Source organism: Triplophysa dalaica, chromosome 23, assembly GCF_015846415.1.
Source record: "Triplophysa dalaica isolate WHDGS20190420 chromosome 23, ASM1584641v1, whole genome shotgun sequence".
Classification (NCBI taxonomy): domain Eukaryota; kingdom Metazoa; phylum Chordata; class Actinopteri; order Cypriniformes; family Nemacheilidae; genus Triplophysa; species Triplophysa dalaica.
In genome coordinates this window covers 3,052,994-3,064,453 of record NC_079564.1, presented here as the reverse complement: position 1 = coordinate 3,064,453, position 11,460 = coordinate 3,052,994, and the positions used below count along the sequence as shown (strand labels likewise).

Genomic DNA, 11,460 nt, shown 5'->3' with positions numbered 1-11,460 from the left:
TGTTGAGCAATTTGGATCTATATTCTGCAAATATTCAGAATATGGATCTATATTCTGCATAGATATGATCCTCATGGTAGACCGCACCCAGGAGAACTTGGCCTGGTTGCATAAAGCACCTTAAGTTTGTCCATTATGTGTGACACTTAAGGAGTGTTTTCCCTTTAGCAAAGACAATTGGAGAATAACTTAAGTCAAACTTAAGGTATATTTAAGGCCACACTTAATGGAAAATTACACTTAAGGTGCATTATGCAACAGCACTGCAAAAAATGGCTTTCTTACTCAAGTCTTTTTTTCTTGTTTTCAAGTAAAAATGTCTACAAATTCTCGAATCAAGAAGCATTTTCTTGATAAGCAAACTGACCTAAAAAAAGAAGGTTTTTTTTAGTAAAAACATATGGAATTTCAGAAAATTTGTGCTTAAAACAAGCAAACAAATCTGCCAATGGGGTAAAAATAATCTTGAATTAAGGTTGACCTTTTTCTTAGTCACTCAATTCAAGATTATTTTTCTGACCCCATTGGCAGATTTTTTTGCTTGTTTTAAGCACAAATCTACTGAAATTTCATAGTTTTTGACCAAAAAACAAGACTTTATCTTATGTCAGTTTGATCGTCAAGAAAATGCTTCTTGATTCAAGAATATTTAGTCTTTTTTTCTTGTTTTCCAGTAAAAATGTCTAAGTAATAAAGTCATATTTTTGCAGTGCGGGCCCTTGTCCTCAAATACCACATTAAATGCCATAAAGAGCAGCGTGTATGAACTGATACCAGTCCATGTCTTGAAATGTGTTTGACAGAAGCATCCACATTAGTTGCAGACAGTGTGTATTTCTCTCTGTGTTTCTGCCTTCGTGAAATGTGTGTGTTCTTTAAACTGAGAGATGTTGCATCTTAAACTTAAAACGTCCTTCACCCCATAAAACACTACACCAATATATGAGCTTTCAAGTGTTAGATAACAATTGCACCCTGCCACCCCCCAACAGCTTTCATCATATATATTCATACTACAATGTAAACAATTTTATTTTTGTTAAAAACGTCTAATAAATCCAGCCAATGAGCAGCAGCATGTACACATATTAAAGTTTGCAATGTTGCGCCACCTTGTGGTTAAGAAACCCCCTTGAATCAAAAGCACTGCAACGTTCTTCAAGTATCTTTTTTTAATAAAATCTGCACACATAATTGCATTTTAGTACATTAAAATATAAAAGTATATATAGAAGATTTCGAAGAAATCAGAGTCAAGGAAAGAAAATGGGAGTTTTCTCATTGTCATCACCAACATAAGAGAAACAGAAAAGACAGAAAAGTTTGGAACGTTCCAAATAAACAAGGCCTCTGTGTGGGGTTTGCTGTGCAAGGTGAGAAACGCACCTTTGCATATAATGACAATAAAAGAAGGCCTCAGAGGCTAAAGAAAAAAAAATGTAAGGTGAACAGTATTTAAGTAAAACGCACCAATCTCTCCTTCATTTGACGTTTTCTCTGATTGACAGTACGTTCAGAGGCAGTACCAGAGAGAGAGAGAGAGAGAGAGAGAGAGAGAGAGAGAGAGAGAGAGAGAGAGAGAGAGCTGGGGTAACTGTTGTGCAATCTTGTGCAGAAGACCAGCTAATCCCAATCGCAACCACCATGACCTCTCTCCAGAGCCTTCATCTTCATTGAGTCACATGTCCCACAGTGCGGTCACACTCAGGCAATGGGTGTGTGAATCAGTGCCCAGTTTGAGCATAACAGGCAAAAAACAAACTTCTTAAAAACAAGCACACAAACAAAACTAAAAGTGAAATTGGGTAAACAGTTGTTTGTTTTTTAAGCAGTTGTTCTGATACGATTTTGTCCTTTTTTTTGGCACAGTCTGCTTTCGACATCAAAGATGTCAGCCCGATCCTTCATGTCCTTCATTCATCCAGCATGCTTGAGTTTATTTAGACAGGGATTTCTTAATCTGCTCCACTTCCATCTGTAAAAGATACAGAAAAAAAATCCATAATTATATTTATGAAATCGAATATGAAACATAAACAAACCATGGTTATTTTCACTAACTATAATTCAAGTTTTAAAGTCTAAAATAATAATTTCTGTTGAATATCAAAGTATTATTTGAAAACCTCTGCCTCTGCAATAAGCTGAAATAAGTTTAATTGAGGCACTAGAATTATTAAAGGAACATAAATAAAATAAATAAAAAACGTATCTAGCAATATAAAAAAGAAAGTAAATGAGAAAGCACATATAAAAATGCTTAAAATTTAACCTAAAATAACACTAAAACAAAACTGGGTTTTGCAAAAATCTCATCAAAAAGTATTAAGAAGTGCTTGTCAACTTTGACAATACAGTATTTCATCAAAAAGTTTTTTTTCATTTTCTTAACATCCACGGTTTTGGAAAGACAGCGACGAAATATAAAAAAGAAAGGTAATTAAAAATATGAATACAACTAGAATAAAATGCCTCATTTTACAAAATATTGACATTAAATACTTCTACTGTTCTGTCTGTATTTGACTGTTAAAGACCGAATAATAATAGCAGCACTAGAACAGTATGAATTAAATAGTTTGCAGAACCCTTCACCTTTTTCCCCTCATACATCTTAAAACACACAAATAAGTAATACGGCTGCTTTTACTATGTAACACACTATGATCCACAAGTGACCTGTTTAATGTCTCCTCACCTGCAATGATATACGAATCCTCTTCTCGTCATCCAGCTCACTAACCAGCTGCTTGATTTCTTGTCTGAGAAAAATAGGTTCGAGAATTACGCACATTTCACATCCATCAAAAACAAATGGCAGATATCAATCTCTTCCTCGTCTCAAACACCTTTCTATATCTTTTTCTGTCTACATTACACTGTGTCTTTCAGTCACCCCCCACCCGATTCATACTTGTGTTGGCTCTTCATCAGCTCAACAGTCCCTCTCAGCTCTCGTAATTGGGCTCGGAGTTCCTCCAGTGTGGCGGTACCCTGTTCGTTTTTCCCTCTGGCGTCGGTGGAAGGGGAGCGGGGTCGTAGACTAGCGCCGCCCTGCTGTAGAGAAGCACCACTGGAACAGGATGAGGCTGGAATGGAGGGCTTGGGAGGCAAAGCTGTTTTTTCAGGACCCTGTAAATCCCCCAAAAGGGTATTAAAACCAATAAAAACATCAATATAAAAGAGTTTGTACCATCCACACTCGGCCGTTCCACAGGGCCTCAGTCTCCATGTGTACTGTGTGTGTCAACACGTGTGAAATTCTTGACTAGTGTGCTCCCTTGTGGTAGGACAAGGATAGGCATGCAAAGGAAAGGTGGGTGGGGTGACAGGGAGGGGCGGGGCTTACTGTTATCACAGGCACTGCCTTGGGCATCTTCTTGGAGTTGTCAAAACTTTTGGGAGGGAATGTGTCCTGCTCCTCCTTGTCTCTCCTCTCCTCCTCTGGAGATGGGGAGTCCAGGAGGTCAGGACTAGAGAGAGAGGACTAAGAAGAAGAAAGAGATTTTAATGAACTCCCGAAGACAGGCAGAGCAGGACAAGACCACGTGAAGGTCACACATATCAAATACAACAATTATATCTGACGATTACGTCTAGCTTCTGTACGGTCACAAATATATGTTGTCAGTCGATTGCGTCTGATAAGTGTGAAAAAATGGACTAGCAATCTGATTGGTTGAAGGAACAGTTCACCCAAAATGAAAAACTGTCACCCTTATGTTGTTCCAAACTGTTATGACTTTTAAAACAAAAATCATGAAATAATCAAGTCTGGATTTAGAACAACGTGAGGGTTAGAAAATGACAAAATAACGTTTTGATAAAAAATGTTGCTTTAAAAAAAACTTCTGATGCCCATGTGTTTTGAGTGAAGACTTACAGACATGAAGATCTGCGACCGTGGCCGTCGGTCCATCACGCGTGGACGCGATGCTGTGGGGTGGTTCAGCTTCTCTGTGGATAAGATGACGGAGTCGAAGTCTTCTACTTCTTCATCCGAGCACAACACAAATATAAACATGAACACACAAGACCACGTTCATATTTCACAGATACATATGACATCACAAACATCAGCACATCAGACTGACATCGGACATCTCCAGAAATACAGTGAATGGAATCTAATGATGTGTGAGATGGACAGCTCTGTGTCAAGTTGTAATCTCATTAGGAATGGATTATGTCTTATTAGATGTGGCAGAGTTATTGTGTATTAAAGGGACTCACCCATATCTACAGATTTGTCAGTGGAGACTCGGTCAGCTCCGGTCACACTACTGTCAGCCTTCGGACTGTCACACCTGTAGAATCCATAATACACGCAGAGAAGAGGTGAATTATAAACACAAATATTAAACAAATTCAGATGGATATGTCCAATGGCTTGTCCGTAGTGTATTTTGTTGTGGTTTAAGGGATTCTGTTGTGCTAGCAAAGCTTTGCTTTCGTTTTCAATTTTTAAGATGCCATGTACCACCAAGTATTATCATCCTCAGTTGGGGGACTTTCCTAAACTTTTAATGGTGGTTTCCCGTACAAGGTTTAAGACTAGTCCTAGACTAAAATTAATGTTAGAGGCGTCTAAATTGAAAAAAGCCTGCACAGACACATCTTAAAATACATCCGTGCCATTGTTTGTTCTTTAAATGCACACCCGTAATGTTTTTCATTAAGAATGTTTTTAAAATTTATTTTAATGTCCTAATTTTCCAAAGGCCTTGGTTTGCCTTAATCTAATCCGTGTCTGGGAAACCTCCCCTAAAAGGCATAAAACATAAAGGGCATATTTATTTGATAAAAAAAACAATTATACACTGAAAAATGTACATTATTATTAACATGATATATTATTTTCTTCTCACTATCGTTACATTCCGTCACAAAATAAAATACATAATTATAAATATACACAGATTATAAAAATACAAAAATAATTACATAAGTAAATTGAACTTTATCAAATTAAATCTTTTTGTCTGAATAGATCAATAAAATGTATTAATAATCAATACAATATGTGTGGTGTTTTAATCACACATTTTTATTTAAATCTTATTTATTTACTTAATTTAATCTTAATTTTTTATAAGGTTCATTTTTATCTTCAGATAGTTGAAAAACCTGTTCTAGAAAGTATTTATGCATGCATATATGAGACTATAGTTATGATGTATAATCACTCTTATATCAAACACAATTTATACGTCTTTTATATTTCAAGAGTTTGGTTCGATAATGAGATACATTTGATTTTTATTAAAATAAAATGAAAACATTTTATAATGTTGTCATGTTTTATTGTTAGTTAGCTGTATTTCTATGTTATTATGGCTCGAATCAAACAAAACCAACTGGAGTTTGATTGATATTTATTGAAACGCAAAATAAAAAGACATTATAAGAGTTATCTAATTTTGGAAACAAACTCTTCTTTTAGAATATAGTTGTTTAAGGCATGCAGAGAAGGCAGTTTTGTTTGTGAGCTTTTACGTGTGTATTTGTGTGAGACTGACGGTAGATTGGGCACAGCGGGTCTCTCAGGGCGTTTGGGTGGCAGGGATGACGGCCGATTTAGCGAGCTGTTGTTCTTCGGTGGGAGGGGCTTCTTTGGGAAGAAAGCTGAAAGAGCGGGCTTCGGAACCTCCGTCAACTTCGTCTCTTCGCCTGTGTGTAAATTATCACCACCGTCATCGTTGCGAATGACATCATCATCGTTAAAGGTTATAAAATGTCAAGGGCTGGCATGCATGGTTGTTTACAGGAAAGTTGAGAGAAAACATTATTCCAACATCTGTTAAATTTCGTGGAAGCAAGAAATTTCACACCTCACACACACTAAGCCAATCTACACCTTTTATAGAAAAGCAGGGTTTACAGCGAAAGGTCAAAATAACTGAATTAGATTCGACCAGGGGGGAAATGAAAGACCAGAGGAAATGTTTTTTTACCTCTTTCCTCGGCTCTGTGTGGGAGAGATTCAGGTCGCTCTGGTGGAACCTTTTTGACTTCCGTCTTTTTGTCTGAGAACAAATACACACAACACTGCTGACTCAAACTTTCAGCTAAACCAACATAGCGATGTGTCAGAGCATTTAGGGATTTGTTCTTATCACTCAACCCAGGTAGCTAAGCGAAATTGGTTTACGACGAATAAAATGATGATTTGTACTTTGGGATCTGTGATCTGTAAGACCACAAGAAGAGATGAAAGAGAAAAGATGAGAAAGTAAAGCAAAGAGAGATGTATTGAGATAAAATGACACAAGTTACCTGTGATGTGTTTAGTAGTCGGTGCTGCTGGAGGAGGAGGTTTCTTAGGTCTCTGTAAGCATACACACAGTTAAAACACACAGTCCAACTAATAAAACACACATTTTCACGAACACGCTGTTTGGCAATTGAAACCAACACTTAGACATACACATCAACGTACACATTTCTCTTATTAAAACCACAATCCCTGTAGGACACCTTAATCATCAGGTAAAGGGTGGGAGGCAAAGGTGCAGGACATAGAGGGCAGTGTGTGTGTGTATGTGTGTGTGTGTGTGTGTGTTTCACCACAGCTCGATGGTTCAATCAGAGACTGAGGCCCTCCATCACACAGACAGGAAGCATCCTGCTGACAACAGCTGGAGTTTGTGTCACAGAGAGAAATAAACGAGATCTCACCTCTTTTTCTACCTCAGGAATGAATAACTTCACAAAGTTGTCTGGAAAAACTCCTTGTTTGCCATTCAACTCTCCAAGCCACCAACCAGCATCTGCGCAGTCCTGCGCACACGCAGGAAAAAGGAAGTACGTTTAAAATGGAGGTCAAAACCAGACAAAACCCTAAAGGCAGCTTTTTCAGTCAGGCAACAACAGCCCAAGTGACCAAACGTTCAGATGAATTTGATTATTAAACATTAGCATTTTTATCAATGAACCTATCATTTGTACTTATTTTATGTCAATTTTTCTGCAAATGTCAAAGAAGTATTTTGGACTCACCTTATTGACAATCGTAACAATTTCTCCTTCTTTGATTGACAGCTCATCTTCGTTCAGACCTTCGTATGGGAAAATTACTTTGCAAAACTCCTTTGCTGTAATTGGAACATTTTTGTCAATTTTACGTTAATAAACAATTATATAATATTTGCATCAAATTTGAGTACATAACGGAGCATTTGTACAGCCGCAGGAAAAATACGGGACCGTTTCAAAATAATTTTTGGTTTTTGTAAATGTAATATTATAGGTGTTTTGTTTCATTCAAATTTCAAATGTAAATATTGTTTCTATTTGCATTTATTTGCGGAAAACTAGAGAAACAGGACAAAATAACAGAAATTATGCACATTTTTGTTCAAATCATTTTTTTTTATGTGACAATCGCAACTTTATCAAGGTTTTCATGGGTCTTGTCATGCTGTCAGTCTTTCACATTGCTATTTGATGACTTTGTCACGCCTGAGGCTTGATTTTGTTGAAATTCAACAGATACTGGACTGGAATGGCCACAATCCATCTAGAAATTATGATTAAATGAATATTTGGAATGGTGTCTTCATTTTTTCCACGGCCTATACAATAATCTTACCTTTGGCCTTGTTCTCAGGCTCCGCTTTCATGGTTTCCTGGGCAACAGGCTGGGACACTTTCTTTACCATTTGAGGCTGTGGGGCAGAGAGCAATTTTATTCAAATATCAATTTGAGTCAACAATTTAAAGTCCCAGTGAAACAAAAAATGACATTGCCTATTTTTTTCCTGAAATACTGCAGCATTTATTGTGAATAGTTTATCAATGTGGGTCATTATCTTTTAAAAATCATGTGCCCTCATAATCTTGAATTAAAGGGTAACTCCGACCAAAAATGTAATTTAACATCCCTAGGACCTCTGTTTTCCCCAGAACGCAAAAAAAAGGTAGTTTTGGAAGCTTTCTGACTCATCAATTGATTTAAACGCAACCAAACTTCAAAGCGCTGAAAGTACGTAAAGACATCGTAAAATAGTCTATGTGACCCCGGGGGTGTGACGAGGATACTCTTCGTGCACGAACAAACGAAACTAACAACTATATTCGAAAACTTATGTTGGTTTCCAGCGCACTCTCTTTTTTTCCGAGGGCCATATGATGCCGACACCGGATGTGTTGCAATATGTGGAGGAGTAAGAAAGCTTCCCAAACTACCTTAATTTGCGTTCCGGGGAAAAACTGCGGTCCTTGGGATGTTAAACAACTCAAGGGTGCAGAATTTTTATTTTTGGTCGGAGTTCGCCTTTTAGATCTGAAAATGCACTTCTTCCCTGTAACGACTATCCATCTAAAATGATGTATGTTAAGCGGCTTGGGCGGAGCATTCGTTAACTCCTCCTCTTCAACTGTCAGTCTGCTGCCAGCCCCATTTCAAAATGCAACGCATGTTTTTATACAGCCAATCAAAATCGAAAGATGAAAGCCACGACCAACTCTTTTTCTCATTAAAAATTCCATTTCGCTCGGAAATGCGTCAAAATGCCGAAGTTAAAACGATCGCAACTTCCTGTTCAAGGGGACTTTAAAGGAATGTAAATTCATAATAAAAACAGCATTTTAGCTGTTGAAAAGCTAATGCTTTTATACACAAGGCTGGATTCAAGACAACAAAAACACTGATCTAGGTCCTCGCAGAATAGCCCTCTGCAATAACTAACATTCATTTGCAGCTGTTTTATTTTTTGTATCACATGAGTGGTTCTGGGATTATGGGGTCATGTCTGTGCATGGGAGGTGTTTGGCCCCACCCACAAACATGTTGTCCTGGGCCCTGTTAATTCAAGTGACAGCCCCGCTTATGTGTGTGAATAGCATACTGTACTTCTGACCGTGTATATCTGGCCTCGTCCCCACGGGGAGCCACAGTCCTTCCACAAACATGGCGGGAAATCAATCCGACCCAACATACAACAAGCGCTTTAACACCCCGCGCTCCCCATGTGACCTTCACACAGACACAAGCACTGTTCAGGGAGGAAAACCCTCCAACCCCACTCTTCCTTCCTTGTTATTCCCCTCATTTAGAGCCGGCATGATGGAGTCAGACTTACAAGCAGCATGTGGCAACTAAATGTTAAAGCGACAACATCACCACAACATCTGATCAACATCTGGCCAGCCGATTCCCTGAGGACGACTCTTCTCATAGACCTCACATTATCACTGTGAATATACTTAAGCGACTTACAACTCAGAACTTTATGTTAGCAGTAAACCAAAGGAAAACAACAACATCACGCCACCTAGAGCGACACAAACCCCGTCTGTCGTGTTTGACAGTTTTAGCGTCATCAACCTAAACAGAAATATTAATACAGAGGTATTATTTACCTTTTTCTCTGTAGAATTGACCAAATGTCCACAAAGAAATGACAAAGCAATCTTTCAGAAGCAAACGTCCAGTATGAATACCCACTACTGTCCAGGCTGCAAGAGGAACTTCCAACTAGCTTTCGGTGTAACCACGGTTCACTCCCCCTGAGTCATACAGTGTATTACAGTCCTACAGAACTTCTGCTTTAAAAGTGCATAGAAGTCTGGAAACCAGAGAGAGAGAGAGAGAGAGAGAGAGAGAGGAAGAGAGACAGAAAGGGTGGACATGGAAACCATGCTGTGTCGGGGTGTGGTGAATTTGTATATGGGTAAACTCACGGCTTGTAAACGACAGGGAGCATTCCCATTATCCAATGGGCAATTGCTTTGCAAAGGGGAAAATTGTCTATGTTTGTAACAGGAGGAATAGTTAATGACTGGAATATATAATAGTACGGTATACAGTGGACCTAAAATGTATGTGGAGATTTCTAGTGGTAGAGTTAAACTGGTGTTCAAATCATTTTAGTGGGTTTTAGTAATCTGTTTGCAATGATGTCCTAGCAGAGCAACCAGAGGTGTAATTTATCAGATGAAAATCCCAAATCACACCAGTTTGACAAACAAAAAGTGATACTTTGAGAAATGCTTGTCTTAAATTTGAAAAATATGTCAATTGTGTGATAATCTGAAATCAGTCTTCTTACTTACTCCTTTTTGTAAAATGTAATGCTTCAAAGTGTCTTTGTGCTTAATGACTCGGTGTTATACAATTCTAAGTCACTGCCATATGTATCTACGAGCCAAAGGGACAAAGTGCAGAAGATGTAAACACTTCATTGACGAAGATTTCCTGTCTCTGTGACCGACGGTACTGAACTCTGCTCTGTGTGTGTCATTTCCCTTTAAACACATGCACACTTATTAATCTGTTTAAACTGTAATAGTCGTTTCTTTGAATACTGTTTAATGTAGAACACGCTAGAAGCTGCATACAATTATCCATAAAACATTTGAAATTTGGAAGCCTCTAGTGGTGAGGTTGTGAATTGAAACCAACAGCTCACTCCACCGCTAACCCCACCCTTTCAGAAGCACTACGGTGGCTGACACAGAACTAAGATGTCGTCACGTTTTCGCTTCTTTGCTGAAGGGAATAAGGTATAAAAAACCCTCTGTAGAGCAGTTTGTCCGTTCAGGGCTACTGTAGAAAGAGCTCATTCTTATGTTATAAAAACATAACGCTTCATTATGTAAGGTCTGTATACACCTCAAATGACATACTTATGTATGTTAAATTGCATTTCTGTCCATAGAGCCTCCAAAAAATTACACACAGCACCTTTAAGATTTAACAACATGCTAGTTGGTGATAAAAGTACTTCGTAATAAAGGGTACATTCATTGAAACCTAACATATCAATTTTTCATAAAATCAACTTTTAATCCAAATTCTAAAATAAATCATGCACAACTTTTCAATAAGAGAGCAGAGTTAGAGAGCAACTTTCTCTTTTAAACAGTCTCCCAACTCTGAGCAACGTCTCTGTAACAAAAGCCACACACATACACCAAATGCACTTCTTACACAGTTTCAATCCCAACAACCACGCATTTGTTTTGGGTGTCTTCAAAGGGACCAACCACAGACTTGTATTGACTGGCGTAGCCTGTTCACTGTCAACCGTTCCGTATACGGGACACCTAAGATTGCATCAATATTGTGCATGTAATTTCTAATTGAAACATTACAAACTACGGAAACTGGAAAGGTCTAAGACTCTAGAATACAGATTTCTTTGGGTTTTTTTTGAATAATTTATGTAGGGAGAGTAATTGATTCTTTTTTATAAAGGGTGTGCTTAGATTTCCTGTTATCCTTTTGCATTGTTTTTTTATGTATTTTTGAATCAAAGAAAAACATAAACTTCTTTATTTATATTTTACACTTAACCTAACAACATACCTTTAATTATTTTTTTGTGTGTGTGTGTGATTTGTTTTTTGCAATAATCAGTTACTTTTCATTTTTCAAAAGAGACCAACCGTAAGTCTGTATTCCAAAGAATTCATGAGTTACCACCAACATGCGTTTTCATGTGCAGGCTCAAAAAG

General features: G+C 37.8%; 1 protein-coding gene across 2 annotated transcripts in view; it reads right to left on the bottom strand.

Moving 5' to 3' along the window:
* Window positions 1-1,153: 1,153 nt before the first annotated feature.
* Window positions 1,154-11,460, bottom strand: part of sh3kbp1 (SH3-domain kinase binding protein 1) — a 33,861-nt gene continuing 23,554 nt past the window's right edge. The window contains exons 7-18 of one of the 2 annotated variants that reach the window (XM_056738711.1): window positions 7,592-7,667; window positions 7,000-7,094; window positions 6,679-6,780; window positions 6,277-6,328; window positions 5,955-6,026; window positions 5,520-5,670; window positions 4,234-4,307; window positions 3,884-3,993; window positions 3,350-3,487; window positions 2,915-3,132; window positions 2,699-2,762; window positions 1,154-1,975 (exon numbers count right to left, since the gene is read on the bottom strand). In XM_056738711.1, the coding sequence (XP_056594689.1) occupies window positions 1,937-1,975; window positions 2,699-2,762; window positions 2,915-3,132; window positions 3,350-3,487; window positions 3,884-3,993; window positions 4,234-4,307; window positions 5,520-5,670; window positions 5,955-6,026; window positions 6,277-6,328; window positions 6,679-6,780; window positions 7,000-7,094; window positions 7,592-7,667 (1,191 nt within the window). In that variant the 3' untranslated portion in view covers window positions 1,154-1,936. The remainder of the gene's footprint in view (window positions 1,976-2,698; window positions 2,763-2,914; window positions 3,133-3,349; window positions 3,488-3,883; window positions 3,994-4,233; window positions 4,308-5,519; window positions 5,671-5,954; window positions 6,027-6,276; window positions 6,329-6,678; window positions 6,781-6,999; window positions 7,095-7,591; window positions 7,668-11,460) is intronic. The other variant, XM_056738712.1, reaches the window with a different exon arrangement.